General features: G+C 28.3%; 1 protein-coding gene across 7 annotated transcripts; it reads left to right on the top strand.

Moving 5' to 3' along the window:
• Window positions 1–11,079: 11,079 nt before the first annotated feature.
• On the top strand, window positions 11,080–16,905 carry LOC105135916 (zinc finger CCCH domain-containing protein 18-like). Of its 7 annotated transcripts, none has more exons than XM_011041005.1 (8): window positions 11,080–11,319; window positions 12,902–13,856; window positions 13,935–14,120; window positions 14,224–14,403; window positions 15,695–15,774; window positions 15,878–16,048; window positions 16,142–16,259; window positions 16,496–16,905. In XM_011041005.1, exons 2-8 carry the CDS (start codon window positions 12,916–12,918, stop codon window positions 16,566–16,568), a joined length of 1,749 nt encoding a protein of 582 aa, XP_011039307.1. In that variant the 5' UTR covers window positions 11,080–11,319; window positions 12,902–12,915; the 3' UTR covers window positions 16,569–16,905. The 7 variants fall into 7 exon arrangements, with proteins under 7 accessions (XP_011039307.1, XP_011039306.1, XP_011039309.1 ...); XM_011041004.1 differs by having other exon boundaries at window positions 11,080–11,387; XM_011041007.1 differs by having other exon boundaries at window positions 11,080–11,391; window positions 15,698–15,774.
• Window positions 16,906–21,524: the final 4,619 nt, after the last annotated feature.

Here is a 21,524-nt window from a genome sequence, read left to right as displayed (position 1 = left end):
CTAGAAGACATTTCCACCTAACTATTACAACCTAAACTTAATAAAACAATATGATGATAACTTGATAAAAACTTATAAATGTTGTTTTTTTAAATAAATATCTACACGCATGTACATATATAAACGATACAGATGTAGTTTTACAAAATATAAATAATGTCACCAAAAAGCAAATAAAAATAAAAATACATGGTGAATAGTAACATTTTTTTTTTTGGTATTTTAAATAATAAACATGCTAGCCTAAACAAGAAAGAAAAAAAAAGAAGAAAAAGATATATGGGCTTACCTAAAGGCTAGTTCCAGGTGAGGAGGGGTTGTTGTGGTTGCTACTAGTAATGGAGATGATAATAAACAGGTTTTCAGATGGTTTTTCTTTCTTGGGCTTATTTGGTTTCTTTCTTTCTCTTTAGTTTTCTGTTTCCTTTCCTTTTTCTTTCTCTCTTATTTTTCTTTCCCCTTTACTACCTTATGGTTCACAACACCTTTATTTATAACTCAAAACTCTCTCTTTTCTTCTTCTTCTTCTTCTTCTTCTTTATCCTCTACTATATACTAGCTCAAACTAGATTCACCTCTCTCATATAGCTTCTGAAAAAAATTAAAGATCTTATATAAGAGAAATCTGCATAATAAGCACAACTCCAACTCCTTTTGTCTTCTTCTTTTATCTTGACATTTTCTCTCTTTAACTTTGCTCCTTTTATTTCTTGCTTTGCCCCTTTATTTAAAGACAATGATGAAGCTCTTTGAATCTTTCTTGGTGGAATGACTATGACCGTTGTTTCTTTTGAGTCAATTTTAACCCTCCATTATGTTATGCACTTTAGCCAACACATGCTTGAATTACCTTTTTGTTATGGTTTCGGAGGGCTAAAGCATATCTTTTTTAGTTGAGAATGTTGAACGCATGTAAGAAGGGAAATTATGTGTTGTTTATAATACTAAATAATAATAATAATATTTATTTATAGGGGTAAAAATTAAAAATTCAAATAAGTTCAGAGTGTGATGAAAAACCATAAAAAAATAAAAAAAAAACTTTTTTTAGAGCAAACTCTCTGAATCTTTCTTGGTGGAATGACTATGATCGTTGTTTCTTTTGAGTTAATTTTAACCCTCCATTATGTTATGTACTTTAACCAACACATGCTTGAATTAGCCTTTTTGTTATGGTTTCGGAGGGCTAAAGCATATCTTTTTTACTTGAGAATGTTGAACACATGTAAGAAGGGAAACTATGTGTTGTTTTTCATTTTTTTAGAGGTGTGGGAGAGAGAAAAAAAAATCAAAGTATGATGAAAAACCATAAAAAAAAAACTTTTTTTAAAGCAAACTCAAAGAGAAGAAGACACTATTCAATCTTATGCACCAAAATGACATTGTTTTGGTGCATTTTATTATGTATGCAATGACACTGTTTTATACAAAACACACTATTTTATCTAAATAGAACTTTCAAGTTTTCAAACAATTCCCATAATTTTTCTTCCTCTTTTAATTTGTTCATTAGATTTATATATTTTTGGTCAATCTTAACCTTTTTCTCTTTATTCATTTTAATTTTATCCCTGATTGCATTAAAAATAGTCCTTTCATTTTATTGTCTTTTTCAATTTGGTTATTGGCTTTCCAATTTCCAATTATTTAGCTAGTTTGAAGACTTTTCTTTATTTTATTTTTAATTTCATCCTTAATTATATCTTTCTTTTCCTTGTATTTTGTCATCCTTTTCAATTTAGTTTTTTACTTTCTAATTTCTAATAATTCCATTACTAATTGATATTTTTGAATTAGTTTTTTTTTAAATATTTTTTTTTACTTTTCTGATTGAATTTTTTTTAGATAAGTCAAAAATTAGGTTATGACAAGTATCATAATGAAATTCTGAGCAAATCAATTGAAAACTATAAGAATTTCAAGTATCAAGTTTAAAAGTTAGTTACTAGAAGCCATATTGTTTTTATAGATAATAATCGTGCATACCATATCAATACCAATTCATCACTGACATGATTGATAATGATGAGTGATTGGTATGGATGTTGCAAGAGGCATCTGGACGTTACTAAGTTATAAATGCTAGACATGGAAAAATGGAATCAGGAAGCGTTGTATTGTCACTTGTTTTATTACTGAATTTGTGAATAAAGTCATCAGAACCTTATTTTTCTTAGTTTTATTTTTTATGTGTTTTGGGATTATATCATATTTTTAAATTGAGTACTTTTTTCATAAGTTCAATTATTGTGTTAAAATCAAGATATATTTATGTAAAAGTAACATTTGAAAAATTAGTCAAATTTTTTAAAAACATTATGCAAACACTAAAGGGAAATCTTTCTAAAATTAGTCAAATTTAAAAAAAAATTTATGCAAACACTAAAGGGAAATCTTTCTTTTTATGAATCCTAAATTCTTATTTTCCAATACTAAAAGAGTAAAGTCCATATTATCTCTCTTTTTTTAATCTCAAAGCATCTCTACTACCCTCAATAAACCTTAAAAGGTTAAAATCTTGAAAATCCCTCATTTAAACCAAAGGTTAAAATCTTGAAAATCTCTTATTTAAACCCTAAAATTACCCTTTCACTTCTAACAAGTCTTGAAAGGGGAAATTTGCTTAAAATAATGCTCAAAATAAAATCAAATGATTTGATGTTTTAAATAATGATAAATGATATACATTCGGGTCATGATCCCACCACTTCTTCACTAAGGTTAACCTTATAGTTTTTCTAAATAATGAATGATTTTTTAATAAGGTTATGATTTGTAAACATGAATTTATTTGTATTTAAGATGAAAAATGACCATAGTTGATCTATCATTCACAAATAAAAATATATTCACTACCATCTCTCATTGATCCTTAACTATTTCTTGGACAATAAACTAGACAAGGATGATCAACCCTTATATTAAGGGTTTGTTTTGAAAGCTTTTCTTTAAATAAAAAGAAAGAAAAAATGTCAAAAAGGTTGAAAGCATTACAAAAAAGGATAAGAAAAATGACCAACAAGTAAAGTCAATGGCAAAACAGGGGAATTAATATTAAAGTGAGAACAATAATTGAAAGAATAAAATTAAGGTGGAAAGCTTAAAAGACCTCCATAAATGAATAAGTTATTTTATGTCTTTAAACACCTTTGAGCCCCACACACACACTTATATATGTTTTTCTTTTATATTCATGAACCTTAGCCTATATTACGTGCTTTTACAAATTTTTGGTATTAAAATTAATTAATTTATATTAAGAAGTTTTAGATTCTAAAAAGAGAAGAAATATATTTTTCAAGTGAAAACATGACTCGTTTATATGTTTTATGTCATTATTTATGACACTGAATTATGAATTTTCACCAATAAATAAGAAATCAACATAGTGTAATGTAAGGTGTCTTCTCTTTTAAAAGTAAAGACTTTTTTTTGGAATCTAACATCTTTTCTGTTTTTTTTTTCAAAATACCTTTCATTTATCATAGAATTCAAATAATACATTCATTTTTCAAAATATAAGTAAAATTTTAGGGTAAACATTTATTTTTAACCAACACTCATTTCATCTTATGTTAATAAAAACATCTAAAATTGCATTCTAGCACTTGAATGATATATTTTGGACTTTTGAGCAATGAAACTAAAATGTTTAGTGATTTCCTCTTAATAATTAAACATATAGGAACTCAATTAGTGAATTTTACTATGTGGTCCTAAAATTTAAAAGATGATTTCTTAAAAAATATTTTGTAATAAAATTCTTTTATTGACTGAATTTACAAAGTTGATAAAAATAGTAATGATGAATGCATGTGACACGACGAAAAGATTGATGTAGGCATAAACTTAATATTAATGAAAACAAAGCATAAAAAATACAAAGAGAGAAAGGAAGAGCATGATCTTGATCTGGAAATCAAGATGCCTAAATGCATGGCAAATGCCTCCTTTTATAGGCCAAAAATGGGAACTATTGATTTGATGACTAATTGATAAGTGGGTGACCAACTTTTGACTTGGTGACAATCCTTATCTTCTCTTGTCTGCCCAAAACGTCATTGATAACGTCAAAATTGGAGCCAGTTGTAAACATGAAAGTTGTAGGCAATTGTCTCAGCTTTCTTGTGTAAAAACTTCAGCTCATTTGGACTTCTAGAACTCTAGATATGGCCAAAATACCGAACAGTGCTCGGGCTGGAAGACAGATTCGGGCTTCTTTGTTGTTGCTACAATTTGGACTTGATAATGGCCTTTTTAGATCTTGGGCTCCATATGAAAGTTGTAGGCCTATGTCTTACCTTTCCATCCATATAAATTTGACCTAAATCTGAGATATATAGCTCTAGATATGACCCAATTACCGAACAGTGTTCCGGTTTGGATTGCACCGACATCTCTTTTCTAAGTTTGGCCATCTCTTTATCCTTGCAATTTAAGTTCTTCAAGTCATCAATCAATCCTTTCATTTATGTGATAGATCTGCATTAAAAATAGACATTTACCATAAATTATAGGTATCTTATATTATTAGATACATTATTATAAAACATATTTTAGTTAAGGAGTTATTGATACTTCAAGTGCAAAATAATGATATAAAACCATGATAAAAATGCACTTTTAAGTACTAATCAGCATGCCTCTTGATGATTAATGGAAAAAATGAACAGAACTAAAATAACTAGAAGCAACTTTGTCTGAAACATTCCTTATGGTGATAATGTAACTAAATAATGATTTGAAGAATTCCAGTATAAGTTAAGTAATAAAGCACAACCTCTTTATAGTGATATGAAAAAAATGAGTAGTGATAAACATATATTTTTAGGATATATTAAGGGCAATCACAACTATTAAATGTTGATTTGAAGAATTCTATCATAAGCTATGAGTAGTGGAGAAAATAATTTTTTCATGGATTTGATGAAAAAGAAATAAAGATAAAAAATACCTTAGCATATATTGAGGGTAAAGATAAAATAATCAACATAGAGTAAATCAAGACGATGTACTAATCATGTCTATCTAATAATCAAAATGGAGAATATGAGAAGACAAACCCTTAGTAAGCCTAAAAGTCACTTATATCACTTAAACAATTCAAGTAGGCCAATAACTAAATTTAGATATATATGAAGTCATTGTTGAAATAAAAAGAAAAGATTGAAGTTTTAAAATATACCATTTATGTTTTTCTCAATTATAATAAAAAAAATTGAAAAACAAAGTCATAATCCATCATCACATCAAAGATGATATCAACAAAAGAAAAGGTAAATAACAAGTTAGAGTCGAGTATACAATTAGGATAACTTCAGTCGAATCTTGTTTCTAGGTAAGTCAAACTAAACTCTACAATCATGGTAACATTTAAATTTCATATCGAGGCTGGTCACATAATCATTTTAGACCTATTTAAATTTTATTTTAAGGTTGACCACCTAATAATTTGAACCTCATTACTGAGGTTGGTTACCTAAAAATTTAGACTCATTTAAATCTTATGTTGAAGTTGGTCATCTAATATTTTTTTACCTCATTTAAAATTCATATCGAGGCTGGTCACTTAACAATTTGAACTCCATTTTAAATTTCATGTTAAGAATGATTACATAATAATTTTGACCCATTTAAATTTCATGTTGAGAGTAGTTGCCTCTCAATGAAATTATTGTATTTGGTTTTTTAGGGTAATCGACTCTTGACGAGACTATTTTGTTTTTGTTTTGGGGTAGTCACCTCTCGATGAAAATATTTCATGTTATTTTTGTTTTGAGAATAGTTGCCTCTAGATGCGACTATTTTGTTTTATTTTGTTTTGAGGGTAGTTATTTTTTGGCGAGATTATTTTGTTTTTTTTAGTATACTTGCATCTCAATTAGACTATTTTAAGTTATTTTATTTTTCTTTTGAGGATATTCACCTTTTACTGAGATTATTTTTTTTGTTATGTTTTAGTTTTTGTCTTTTAAAGAGACTACTGAGATTATTTTTTTTGTCATGTTTTAGTTTTTGTCTTTTAAAGAGACTATTTCATTTCATTTTGAGCTAAGATCACTTTTTGATAAATAATAATAATAATTACTTTACCAATGTTATTTTTATTTTTTTACAAATTTACTATACAAAATCAAATGATAATAAATCTTCTACTACCTTTACAATGTAAGTACTGGAAGAAGAGAACAACTATTATAATCCATTTTGACCCCTGTTTTTCAATATATTAAAAAGATAAAATTGTTTTTTAAAAAAGTTTTTTTTAATGCAATTAAGATAATTTACAATCGTTTTATATTTTGTTTTGACACTTTTGTTTATTTTATTATTGTATGACAACTCTTTTTTCTTTCATAAAATAATAATAATAATATTAAAATATTAAATAAAATTAAATAAATAAAAAATAAAATTGAAATATAAAAAAAGATATGGGATTTGAATGATATAAAAAGAGAAGACCAAAATAATAAAGAATCAAATAATATAATTGAAGATCATACAAATAAAAAAAAAGGAATTCAAATAAAATTGAAAATTATTGGAAGAGATTCTACAAAGTACAAAAAAAAATTAATTAACCACTAACCATATAGTTTCTCAGTATTATTTTTTATTTTTATTTTAAAAAGAACAAGAACAATATAAATAGGGATAAAAAAACCCTAGAGCAAAGGGGAAGAGTTAACTACATACTATATAGACTACACGCGGAAATGCCCACAAAAAAAAGAGAAAAAAAATACTCTCTTTTTTGCAAGAAATTTGTCCCCTCTCATACTTGTAGTCACTGTCAATACTAGTAATTCAAGTTGGTTTAAAATCAATCAATATATATAAACTGTTCTAAAAATCTATATTAACCTAGAAAAAAATTATATTTATATAAATGTTAACAAGGTTAACATGTTGTGAATTGTAATGTATGAATTGTGTAGATTTTGCATGAATGGGTCTTGAATAGATAAAAATAATTCATCACTTTGCAAGTTTTTTTTTTTTTTTGGTTATCTACAAAGTCAATCTAGGATGAAAATGGGATAAAAATTGTTTGATGGGCAACTTAATTTTACATTCAAAGTTGTTTTCAATTATTTTTTTTTCTATTGGCGCCCCTTTTTTTCTTGCGAGTTTGCTATATAATATTTATTTATTTTATTTATAAAGTCAATCTCGGATAAAATAAACTATTATTAGACCTTGTTTAAGGATGTTTACACAGGAATGATAAAATTGCTTGATGCGTAATTAAATTTAACTGCATTCAAAAATATTTTACAAAAATATTATTATTTTTTTTTCCTGCGGTTTTGTTGCGTAGTCATTGTTTTTATTATACGTGAAGCCAGCCCAGGATAAATAAATCATTCGGTCCTTGTCTAGAGGATGGTGACAAGTGATTAATAGAAACCATTAATACATGGCTCCTTAATATTTAAAATATATAAAATAAAAAATAAATGACAATTTATTTGTTATATTATATTTATGCCAAATTACAATTTTTAGCCTTGAAAATAAAAACCCGTGAATCAATTTAAATAAATTCTTAACATGTATATGTTTATCAATAAAAGTAATTCTTAACATGTATATATTTATGCCAAATTACAATTTTTAGCCTTGAAAATAAAAACCCGTGAATCAATTTAAATAAATTCTTAACATGTATATGTTTATCAATAAAAGTAAATATAAAGCAACTTATTTTAGATAATAAGATATTTTAAAACAAAGTAATTTTTTATTTAATATAATTAATCCCTTACATATAATCTCTAAAGATGAGTTAGTTATTATAAAATTAAATAGTAAATTTTGTTTTTTTATATTTATATTTTTTTAACACTTAACTTTTTAATTACTGTAAAATTAGATAGTATCTCTTTATTCTATTTGTATTTTTTTTTACACATAACTCATCAATAATTAATTTTTTATTTGTATTTTTTATACTTAACTTGTTGGACTATCATTTGAGACAATTATCATATTATTGTTTCTTTTAATCTTAACAACAAAGTATTTATTTATCAAGCCAAAATTGCTTTTGAATGATATTTGAAAAGGGTTACGTTTTATATATATATATAATTTAAATGGAAAAGGTAATATGATTAGCAGAATTATATTTTTTTTTATTAACTTGGAAAATGTAATATGATTAGTAGAATTATATTTTTTTTTATTAACTTGGATGTTTGGGCCAGCTTGTATATATTTTGATTAATTTTATAATTTCTCAAGTTAATAACTATATAAGTTTTTAGTGGTTTTAAAAAAACTCGAACTTTTAATTATTAGTGAGCAAACATAAGATCTAACTAGTTGATTTACCTTTCTTGTATTTTTTATAATATTTAATATATCATAAAAGTTAATAAATAAAGATAAAAAAGATAATTTAATTTAAATATTAACAATTGAAGGACCTACCTGGAAGAAGATCTGAAATTTGAAAAATTACTGGACAACTCAATGAAAAATCCAATTTTGATGAATAGTTGAAACTCTCCGACCTTCCTTCTCTTGTTGTGAATCTAAATACCGCTATATTTTTTTAGGTCAAGTTTGTTTTTGTATTTTAAAAGTTTTTTTGAAATTTTTTGAAATTTTTTTATCTTTTTATTTGCTGCAAATTATTTTTAATTTTTTTTATCTTTTTATTTGCTGCAAATTAATTTATTTTTAATGTTTTCAAATTATTTTGATGTATTGATGTTAAATATAATTTTATTAAAATAAAAAATATTATCTTAATATATTTTTTAATAAAAAATATTTTAAAAAGTAATCACAACTCTCAAGAAATCAAATTACATTTTAAAATTGCTCTTTTTAGCTAGTTAAACAAGATACTCTCACTATAACTAATTATTCTTGTTGTTTTAATTATTAATTTATTATATTTGCTTTTTACCATATTTATGTCCAAGTTAATGTTAAAAATATAGATTTTCTATCTCTTTAAAAAAAATGGCATGGAAACTAGCCTGTAAAATAGAAATCTCTTTATCAAAAACTGAAAATTATTCTTCAAGTCATATATTAATTAATTCATGCATAAAATACATATTTTAAGTTTATTTACTTACTTTAGTGTTTCTATTTCTGTTCAGGATATCCGATAACCACCAATCACGGAGAACTGAACTAGTACTTCAGGGTGGGGCCCATATTTGTTAGATAAGACACAGCCGTGGATGTTGTGGAGCCCACTTGACAAACTCGATATGGCTCCTTTTGTTTTTAAAAAAGAAAAACAACTTCTTCGTAGTTGGAGTTAAAGAAACTCCGTATAGCAAGTACCTGTGACACGTGGCAGACATGCAAATTCACAAATAGATACGAGGCCAGCTAGAAAAGAAAAACCATACGCATATGAAATGTACTACAAAATCAGAACCGATCATCATGTACACGTGTGTCATAACTGGTTGCATGCTTGCCGTCTCATACTAAAACTGAAGCTTGTGTCTCGGTTGTTTTTGCTCATTGTGATTCCTGACATTTAATTTTTTTTTTTGATGAAATAGGCTGCATAAATTATGATGCGAAGAGAAAAGAGAGGGAAAAAAATATTAAAACACAACAAAACTCTGATTATAATATTATTAGTATTATAAAAAAACTATTAATAAAATAAAATAAATAAATTATAAAAAGTTATTAATGATAATAATTGTTAATCACATGCAAATAAGCCAATGAATGTCTTTAGATTATAAGTGTGACATATATCCATTATAATTAATAATTTTTTTATATGTTGTTGAATTGTTCCTGGTATTGATATTGTTGTAATGAAAGCATTCATGTGTCTTCATGGTGTATTTTTTAATCTTTTTTCTTTTTATTTTTTCATTGTAATTCATACAATTTTTTTAATAATTTTTTTGAAATGTTTTATTTTTGAATGGTGGTAAATTTAAGTGTTATATTTTTTAACCATGACAAATATAAATTATGTTATTTTACTATTTTTTTTAAATTATCAATCTTCTAGTTTTTTATTTTAAAAAAAATATGCTGAATTTTTTAATCCTTATTTTAAAAATATAAATTATGTTAAAAGTAAATTTTTTAAAAAGATTATTAGCATATATTTTGACATAAAAAAATATTTAAAAAACAACCACAACTACATTCACAGCTACTCTGTAAATTTTTTTTAATAAATTTATTATTGTGGTCCCTTAAGTTTTTGAAATAGATCCATCAATTCCTATGTTTAAATTTTGGGCACAAAAACCCTCACACTTTTAATTTTTAGTTACATTCGATCCATCTTTCGAGCAAATGTTCATTAGAAGCCTGCTCTGTGTCACTATATGTAAAAACCTGAGCGGATGAAGGGACCACAAGGGTGAGGATTAACATGCACAAAATTAAAGTATAAAACTTGTTTAACAATGTGCAAAAACTTGAGGGACCATAATTATAAACTCATACCATTTTTATTTGTGTTTTTGTCCTAGTAAAAAGGAGTCCTGCCCATTTTAATAAACTTAAGGTGTGTTCGCTGTAAATGGATTTTTTTTTCATTTCCAATTTTTTTCCTTTTTATTGAAAAATTGGAAAATTTGTTCATAAAATAAAAACTAATTTTAATGAAAAAAAATTAAAAATTATAATTATTTTTCATAAGAAATCAAAATAATAATTTATAATAGTCATCTTAATATTTCTAGTTTATAATAATTAATTATAAATTATTAATATAATTTCTTTCAAATGAAAATTTATTATAAAAATGTCACAGTGTTAACTCAAAATAATAATAATTATGTTATATTTATAATAAAAATTAAGTTTAGAACACTAAAATATTTATGTTATATCTAATCTAATGCCTACAATTTTTTCTGAATAGACAGTTGTAGAATATATTAGATTTTTTGAGAGATTTATCAAGAAAAAAAGCGTTTTAATTTTAAAGTTATATATATATATATATTTCAATTGTAAACTTTATCATTAGAAAAATAAAAATAAAATCTCGGGTGTGTATTTATGAGTGAGAGAGAGTTGATTTGAACTAAAGACAAGGCGCCCTTAAAAAGCACTATCCTTTCTGTCATTTTGCTCTTTATAAGAATGGTGTCGTTTTTTGTGGAGAATGGAGAATGAGAGAGAGAGAGAGAGAGAGAGAGGAGGAGAAGATAAAACTAGCAAAAAAAAAAAAAAAAAACCAAAACAAAACCAAAACAAAACAGAGAAGAAAGACAGAGAGAAATGAGACACACGGACACAGAGAAAGCGAGGCAGAGTGATTAATCAACCTTGGACATGGAGAAGGAGGGGAAGGTTTTTGAGGTCTTGGGATGGTTTGTTTGACTTTGTTTCTTCCATCTTTTTTTCTCAGAGAAGCTTGTTAAATTTTGGTGGGTATGTTAGATCTTTGCTTCCTCTTTCTTCTTCTTCTTCTTCAAAAAAAAAAAAAAAAAAGGGTCTTCTTCTTCTTCTTCTTCAAAAAAAAAAAGGGCTGCAAAATCTCTTTGTAAATGGTTAATTATAGTTCAAGTTATTCAAAATGGTTCAAAACTCTGTCGTTGGTATTAAAAAACTGGCCTCGAAGGCTGTTTTTTTTTTTTTTTCTACTTCTGTTTTTAGATGCTGAATTGTTATCAATTCGGACGTGCCGTTCGTTTTTCTTTAAAATGCGCCAAAACTTTGGTTCCAGTGGCTTTGTGATAATATGCTGAACTTTAATTCTTGTTTATTTTATTGTTTCTGTAACTCTTTTTCCGTTTTTTTTACTAGTTCGGTATTGAAGTTGACCGGTAAGATGCAACACCGAGAAGAAAATCAGAATCTTTTTCTTATTTTTCCTTTGCTTTTCGTTCCCCTTGTATTGTTCTATGTCTCTGAGTTTGGATACGAGTGCTTTGAGATTTTGGCTTTATATCAAAATACGTATTTTGACTCCTGTGTTTTTGTATTGGACTGATAATTAAGTTCAGTTCTCTTTTACTGGGGAGAAAAGAAGAAGGGCGGCAGGGGATTTCTTTTCGGAAACTGTTAATAAATCTTTATATTTTGGTGTCAAAATGGGATAAACATGTTGCGGTTTTTGTCTCAGTTTCTCCTCAATGATGTTTCTGATTGGGTCCTTTTGAATTTCCATAATTTCTTCATGTCTAATATTTAGAATTTTCTGCGTTGATTTTCAGGCTCTTCTCCCTTCTTCTTCTTCTTGTTTTCTCTTCTTTCTTTCAACGAAGGAATTTCTTCATGTCTAATATTTAGAATTTTTTGGGTTGATTTTTCAGGCTCTTTTTTCTTCCTCTTCTTGTTTTCTCTTCTTTCTTTCTGTCCTTCTTTCAACGAAGGAATTTTCAGATTCTTTTGTAAATGCAAAAGTTTGCATGTCTTGGTGTTATGGTGGAAGGTTAACTTTTATGCGATTTTCTTTTACGTAAAATGGTTCCGTTTATGATAAATACAGAATCAGAATGTTAGTATTTCTTGCTGATGTTGCTGCTCATTTCTTCCTTTCTGTTTTGCTGTCAACATGTTCTTTTTTCTGGCAATATCTTGCAGGTTATGCTTTTTTGATTGGCATACGTGCTAAGCCTCTTTATTGACAAAGTAAATACAAGGGGAAAAATGGGAAATGATAATGGCAGAACTAATTCTTTTCTTTCTGTGATTTTTCTCTTCTATAGATTATCCGTAACGGGAATAAATTGCTTTCATTATGTTGTATTTATTGTTATTGTTATCTTCTTGGTGTGTTAGATCTGCTTTTACTTATACTTGCTGTTCGTAGAAGAATTGCACTCGTCTTTGTCCTCTTAATCTCCGTTCGTGACACACAAATTTGAAATGCTAACAGTATTTCAATGTATTTTCTGCTGACCCTGTCATTTGTGTCTTTACTGTGTTGTTTTTTCAGGGTTGAAAACTTGAATGGATTTTTCGGAGTCCACAAAAGTTGTGTACAATAGAATTCAGGCGATTGAGCCTGAATTCGTTGGTAAGATCATTGGGTATATTCTGTTACAAAACCATGGTGAACGAGAAATGATCCGGCTGGCCTTTAGCCCTGATAATTTGATCTATGCAATGATATGCAAAGCCAAATCTGATCTGGGGCTAGACAAAATACCAGTTCTAAATCTAATTTCGCCTTCTCAGGTGAACCCGTCACCTGTTTCAGATGTTCCACAGCAATTCATTCCTAACACCACAGTTTCATCACACCCAATTTTCTCTCCAGTAAAGGTTAGGACTGCAGGTTCTTTCTGGGATGCTCAACTGACTGGTGACCTGCAACAGGCACACAACTTGGATTTTGCTCCACCAGGGTACTCAGAAATGGTTCCTGAAGATTATCATATTCAAAACCAAATGCAGTTCCGTACTTTGGATTATCCGATAGAGTTTGTTAATTCTGACTTTTCTAGCAGTTACATCTACCCAGAACCTGCATTAAGTCCTAGGACTAGCGGAAGGTCTCCAAGCTTGCCTGAATTTCCTGTTAAGATTTGCCATTACTTCATTAAGGGGTTCTGCAAACATGGAAACAACTGTAGGTATTTCCATGGCCATCCCATGCCAGAAAGCTTTTCTCAGATTTTCGGTTCAAATTTGAATGAGATTGCAAACGAAGAATGTGTTGTCTCACCTGGCTCTTTTGAAAAGCTTGAATTGGAGCTCACCGAGCTTTTGAAATCAAGAAGAGGGGTGCCAGTTTCGATTGCCTCTTTACCAATGATGTATTATGAGATGTATGGGAGGACGCTGCAGGCCGAAGGGTATCTTACGGAGAGCCAGAGACATGGTAAGGCAGGTTATAGTCTAACAAAGCTCCTAGCTCGATTGAAGAACAGCATTCGTCTCATTGACAGGTACAATATGTGAAATATTCATAATGTTCTCTACCCCTTTAAATTTATCTGATTTCGTGGAATTGTCACTTTTTCAAGTTTTACTGTTTGGGACAGGCCTCATGGGCAGCATTCAGTGGTTTTGGCAGAAGACGTCCCAAAATACTTGGAGTATGCTGGTGAGAGAAACGATCCTGGTGGAATCGTTGCTGGTTCTAGACAGATCTATCTTACCTTTCCGGCTGAGAGTACCTTTACAGAGCAAGATGTTTCTAACTATTTTAGGTTAGCATATTTGAACATCTCTTTTGGCAATCCTCCATTTTTTTCTTCCTGTGTTCTGTTTGTTAAAGACGTTCCATTTTGTCTTGATCCTCTGTTTTTGTAGCAAATTTGGGCCTGTTCAAGATGTTAGGATTCCTTGCCAACAGAAGAGGATGTTTGGATTTGTGACTTTTGTTTTTGCAGAGACTGTTAAGCAAATATTAGCAAAGGGGAATCCTCATCATGTCTGCGGGGCTCGTGTTCTTGTGAAACCCTACAGGGAAAAATCCAGGCTTATTGACAGGTAGATACTACAGTATTGTGCTTAGCCTCTGCCTTTATCATTCCTTTTGGCCTAATTATTATCATGTCTTTGATTTCAGACAAGTAATTATTGCTGGATGGTTTGCTGACCCAAAATGGGTAAAGAGATTCTGAATGAATCATTGTGACTGATTTAAACTTCATTATCTCTTCATGTGTAGCTACGTTCCTGTCGTTTTCAGCTATCATGTCCATAATTAGCTTCTTTAATGCACCCTAACACAATCATTTTCCAAGAGCTTTTTTGTTTTAATGTTTTAAAAATGTTTTTTTTTTAAATTGATTATTTTGACATGTTAATATTTTTATAATATTGACCCAAAATGTTTTAATGCACCCTAACATAATTAGCTTTTTTGTTTTAATGTTTTAAAAATATTTTTATTTCAAATTAATTTTTTCATATGTTTTTAGATTATTTTGACATGTTAATATTAAAAATAATTTTTTTTAAATAAAAAAATATTATTTTGATGTATTTCCGAACAAAAATATTTTTAAAAACAATCACTCCAAGGCTTCATAAATCTACAATATCAATAAAAAAATATTATTTTAATATATTTCCGAACAAAAATACTTTTAAAAACAATCACTCCAACGCTTCATAAATCTACAATATACATTTTCTTTCCATTTTACTTAATGGTTTGATTTTGCGGGTTTGTTAGTCTGCTAATTCTAAAACATGACTTTTTCATTAGCCTTTTTTCTTTCCCCAGTCTCCAGAGATTGGTGAAACTGCAAATGAAGTAGGCCCATTATTTTGTATGATCCACCACCGATCATGGAGGGCGCCTAGTCGGATCCCTATCTATGAAATATTAGATATTTTCACCTTTCCTGTTGTTAGAAGCAAAATGATTTCAGTTTGAATGGGTCACCTCCTTCGTGATACTTTGACTTTTTTGGTTCTCCTTTTATTCTCTTGCAATTATCAACATGATATATATATATATATATATATAAACACAGTATGATTCCAGCTGGCTCTTGTTCCTTTATTGACAGAGTCTAGTGCTTGTGTTCTGTACTTGGAGTGCTTCTTAGAATAAGGAAAGCATGTAACTTATGCATGATTGGCCATTCTTGCATTGTTTCTCAAGTTCATATGGAAAGTGATTATCCCCTGAACATGAACATGCTTTTTAAGATGTCGATAAAATTAATTTCGAACTTTTATGTTTTTTGTTTTTTTTTTTCTCATGCTAAGATTATCTGCTATGTATATTTTTCAAAGTGAGGTTGATAGTTTGGAGAGAATTTTTGAGCAGGAAGTACAGCGAGAAAATGCAGCACCCTATCCATCACAGCCATCACTTTATGGATGGAGATTCCGAGCTTCACTCAGGTGAGCGGAATCCTTGATTTCTCTGGCTTTCCCATTACAGTTTAATCCTTCACTTTGCCATCATATTTATATGGCTAACACTCTCTCTTTGCTAATTTTGCAGCGCGGAGAGTTTGTGATAATTCAAAATTACTCAGGAAGCAGCTCATGGAGGAATATGAGCAGGAAGTTGAACTTGAGAGAAGGCGTCTCTCAGAGTTTCATTTTGCACCTGAACCCTTGAATCTTCACTCTTTTCTCGGCCACTCTATGGATGAGTTGAAGCTCTCAGGAGGTCTATAATACCCCGGCTTCTTTGTTCTAATGTTGTCTGCCTTGATTACATTATAAGCCCTTACCTATTTGCTTAACGGCTTAACCTGTGCAGAACAATCAGAGTTTTCGTCCGCGGAGCATTTCAATTACTGGTTTGATGTTTTGAATAATGGTTCCACCAGTGAGGAAAAGCATAGGCATACAAGGACCAGTTGCAGTGACCAGGATAGGTACAAGTGATATGCATCTTGTGCTATGTAATGTTAATTAATGGTCATAAAAAATAGAAACTTTGTATAAATGCAGCAGTGACTAGCTTTATCAGGGAAGAACTAGATCATCTCAGTTCTCCACGCAAAAAAAAAGAAAAAAATAGATCATCTCAGTTCTCCACGCAAAAAAACAGAATTTTTTTTGCTGAATCTCTGATATGGATTTTTGGTTTCTTGTTTCTGAACCCACGCAGCAACCAAGGAGTTAATCTTCCTGAGAGCCCGTTTGCATCTGCAATAGGGAGTGGCATTTCGACAGTTATATAGAGGAAGACACAGAAGAATTATAGAGTTAGAGGACTGAATTCCAAGACCATTTTCGAGGGTTTCAGACAACATGAATTTCTTTTCTTTGAAAAAATTACCTGAACGTGAGCGTCATCGGTCAGATACCAGCTGAAGGAGAGATAAACTAGGATTTCTCCATGTTACTCGGTGGAGATCGCAAGGATGACAGATACATAAAGTTAATATGTGACAGGCTCCTGAGCTTTTTCTTTTTCTTCATTTCTTTTTTAATTAATGTAATCACAGAAAGCAAGCAACAGAGCTTGTTGGCTTTTAGAAGAAAAATGTAATATAGTCTTTGTCCAGTGTCCCATAATTCTTTTCACAACTCATTTTCATTAAGATTTATGTTTTTAGAAGAAGGGGGCTCATCCTCACCATGCTCTAGTGCGAAGAGACCCTGAATGGCGGAGACGAAGATGCATGATGATTAGTTCCCTGGCAGCCAGGGAGATCATTTTTTTGTTTTAATTTAAGGAGGTCACAGCCCCACAATTGCATGTTCCTAAAGTGGCCTTTGGTGTGGGTGTTTATGAATGTGATAAGAAAGTGTGGGGACCTCATTGTGATTTTGTAGAGGATTGAGGAGAGAGTAACCTTTTGTTTTTGGGTTTAAAACATGTTTTGCATTTAAAAAATATTTTTTAATATTTTTATTTATTTTTAATTAAAAATTTTAGTGTTTTATATTATTTTTATGCATTAATATTAAAATATATTTTAAAATAAAAATATTTAAATAAAAAATATTTTGAAAAACATAATATAAAAAATGAAATAGTTTGCCATCACTGTTCCATTAAGTACTGTACTGCATCTTTTTTCTTTGTCCTATGTTAAGTGGAAGTTTGTTTAAGTACAGCGAAGCATGGTCAATGGAGTTCCTTGTCTGGCCATAGGGTGGGAACGTGAAGGCATACACGAAGTAACTCCAATGGGTTCTCTCTGTAATTCTTTTTAAGGTACATTAACCTTTGAGTTATAAAATGATGTAATTTTCTACATTACATAATAATTAAATAAATTATAAACTTCGTACTCGAATCTACTTCATTAGATATCATGCATTCATAATAATTTTACATGCCTTTTAATTTAAAAACACAAGTAAAAGCTTAGACAAATAAAGCTTAAATTCAAAGAACTTTTTAGCACAAAACAAGACTGGACATTTAAGGATTGTTTGGAAATATAGTTATGATTACTTTTTAAAATGTTTTTTATGTTGAAATGCATTAAAATGATATTTTTTATTATTTTTTTAAAAAATTATATTTGATATTAGTGCATCAAAATGATCCAAAATAAAAAAATATTAATTTTTAATAAAAAAATTAAGTTTTTTGAAAACAGGGTTTGCACCGCATTTTCAAACGATATCAGCAGTGTTTGTGTTTACAGTGTTCCATGCTTTTAAATTTTCTTTTTTGGTTTTTTCTACATTCATTCTAATGGCTTTGAACACGAGATTTTTGCGACGAAACAACTAAATTTGGAATTTAAAAGAGGAATATTGTGTTAATTTCAAATGTGAGTAATATTATTTAAGCAAATGAATATATGATGAGGTCTTGTTAGATAGTCATTTCATCCTAGTTGAACTAAAAGCTGACTCATGGATAAAATAAGATTATAGCTAGAATTGATTAAAAGCTGACTTATGGATAAAATAAGATTATAGCTGGAATTGATTAAATAGAATCATGAAGCTTAATATTAAAAATATATCAAGTGAATTTTTATGAATTTTTTAAACTTGAGTAAACATCTTAATCTTGCAATCCATTAAGTTCTAGATCCGAGTTAAATTAAAAAACTTAATTCTCAATCAATTTAATATTGATTAGCTAAAGTATATCTAATAAAGAACAACAAAATATAGATCTGATAAAACATATTATTTTTAAAATCAGTGAAAAATCTAACAGAAAGCAAACAAACAAAAAACAAAGCTCATTCTTATATTTAATAAATATTAAAGGACAAAACTTAAAAAAAAGAAGAGTTTAAAGAGAGGACAAAAAACCCAAGCTAACCTGGGTGAACCTCTCAAATTTGGGTTAGCCACTAAAATTCACAACTTGTGAAAATCTAGACTCAGGCTCGGTCAGGAAGTTTAATTCTCAAATGATTTAAAGTCCAATAATGGGATAGAAAAAAAAATATCAATTCAATAATTTATAGAAAAAAATATCAATTCAAAAATGTCTTCAAAGTAAAAAAAAATACTAATAAAAAGAACTAATATCAAATTTGATGGGAAATGTAAAAGCTTAAGGAGGATGAATATGTAAATAAATAAATAATTTTTTTTATCTCAAATAAAATAAATAATAATAAAAAGAATAGAGACTAAATTTAAAAAATTACAAAATTAAAAGGGAATGAAATAGAAATAGAATTCTAATATTATAAATTGTTTTATAAAATCATTCCAAATATTGAAGGATGAAAATAAATAAAAATTAGTTTAAACAAGCAAACCTAGACGAACTTTCTAAATATGGTCGAAGTTTTAAAACTCACAACCCATAAAATCCAAGACTAGGTTCAATTAATTTTTTTTATTCCCAACTATTTTAAAAATATCAAATTGAAAAACTTGCCAAAGAAAAAAAATATCAAAAGAATGATAATCAAATTTGATAGGAGAACAAACCAAAGGAGGATGAAATTGTAGAAAAAAATAATAATTTTAAAAATGATTCTAAACAGAACAAATAGCAATAAAAAAAATGAGAATCGAATTTGAAATATTACAAAAATATTAAACAATATAAGGGGTTAAAATTGAAAAAAAATTATAAATTTATAGATTATTCAAAATAAAAAAATAGTAATCAAAAGGAAAAAGATCAAATGTTTAATATAATTCAAGGAGCACACAGATAGTAATCAAAAGGAAAAAGATCAAATGTCAAGGGAAAAGAAATTCAAGGGACTCACATATAATTCAAGGAGCACACAAAGAGAGAAAAAATGATGGTTAACATAAAACCTTAGGTGCGTTTAGTGCATGCACTATCCAATCGTGCAGGAGGTGAGGTGCGTTTAGTGCATGCACTATCCAATCATACAGGAGGTGCCAAGATTTTTCAAATGTTATTGTATAAGGCAATATATGGTGATTAGACGACCCTTCATGTATTGCTTGAAAGGTGTGAGGGCTGCTTACTTGTTGATGTGTGTGTGGTACGTGCTACGTGCTAACAAAGGTTTTTTTAAAAAATATTAAAATTTATTAAAATAAAAAATTCCTCTAAATTAACTAGATATTAACAAAAAAAATTGATAAAAAGTTGAAAAAGTCCCATGAAGAGAATTTAACAAATCTTGGATTTAAGATTAATTAAGTTATTTTATTATGCTGAAAATTAAAAAGATTAAAAAATCCTTGAATAAGGAGTGTTGAGATGTAGCTTTCACTAAGCTTGGTGAAGTTCGTGATGATGATCTCCTCATTATTCATAAAGATAAGGTTTTATTGAATGATTAATGGATTATAACATTTGAATGAATAACATTCATTAAATAATCATGTTGGAGGCTCAAAATATCATAAAAAATTAAAATTATTTACCAAGATAACATGATATAGTTTCAAAGTCAATTATTAAACCAATTAAGCTTAAAATATTACAAGTAAACCCATTTATTTATTTATTTTATACCTTTATCGAATTCAACTAGTTCGAACCCATAGTACATATATTCTTATTAAATATTAGGAGGTCAAAAGATAAAATTAAGAACTTAGGGTTTAAAATAAAAATCCAACATTTTTTTAATTATTAAAAATAAGCACTTGTACTCAAAGTCATGTAAATCACACATGCAAAATAAAAACACATGAACATGGATAGATTCGACTAATCTAGGTAAAACATACATAATCACACCAAAAACAAAACAAAATAAAATAAAACAGAAGCAAATCTTCTTTTTTTTGTGTGCTAGGTCACTGACATGACTAAGAGATTGGTGTTTTCTTCTAAGTGTAGGAGTGTCGAAGTAATAAATAACTTGGTAAGATCGAGATTGAACTACAGGGAGGTTAACTATAATAATAATAATAATAATAATAATAATAAGTTAAAGAGGATTTTGAGATGTAAGATTAATGTGGGGATTAAACAATGATAAAAACAAATATCAAGGTTAGAGAGTTCACTAATGGTATTTTAAATAAGTATAATATAAACTCTTTTTATTACTCAACTAGAAACCATACACAAAGAAGGTTTCAATTAGAGGATTTGTCATTAATAGCTCATTATAAATTCTTAACATAATCATATTAATTATCTTATTTAAGTAACACCAAACTTTTAAGTATTGTCAAGAATTTATGATGCTAACTTATATTAATAACAAATCAAGTTCCTTTTATAGCACTGGCGTAAGTTATGCCATATAGTTGGTTATTAAAGTGTCAAGTATTTGTTATACCAAGTGTTATATAACACAAATCTAGATTAACCATTTAACAAGTAAGGTATAAAGAATTAGTAAGATAAAAAGATAATACATGTTAATAACAAACTTTCTTGGATATAAACAATGAAGTTCATATTGAGTTTATAACATACATATTCTAACACTATTAGTGAAACTTTTTTACCTTGACATCATAAACTTAGCTAAACATAATGAAAAAGAGAAACATATATAAACAAGATAAGAACATAAATAAGATACAAGTGGTCTTCTAGAACTTGAGATATGGGCTGAATACTAAACAGTATCTGAGCAACAAGACAGATTCAGACTTCTCTGTTATTACTATAATTTGAACTTGAAAACGATATTTTTGAATCTTGGACTATTCATAAAAGTTTTAGGCCTATGTCTTAACTTTCTATTCATATAAAATAGAATTAAATCCAAGTTTTATAGCTCTAGATATGACCCAATTACTGAACAGTGTTTTGGTTT

Source organism: Populus euphratica, unplaced genomic scaffold, assembly GCF_000495115.2.
Source record: "Populus euphratica unplaced genomic scaffold, PopEup_1.0 scaffold155.1, whole genome shotgun sequence".
Lineage (NCBI taxonomy): Eukaryota > Viridiplantae > Streptophyta > Magnoliopsida > Malpighiales > Salicaceae > Populus > Populus euphratica.
This window is presented reverse-complemented; position numbering and strand designations above follow the sequence as displayed.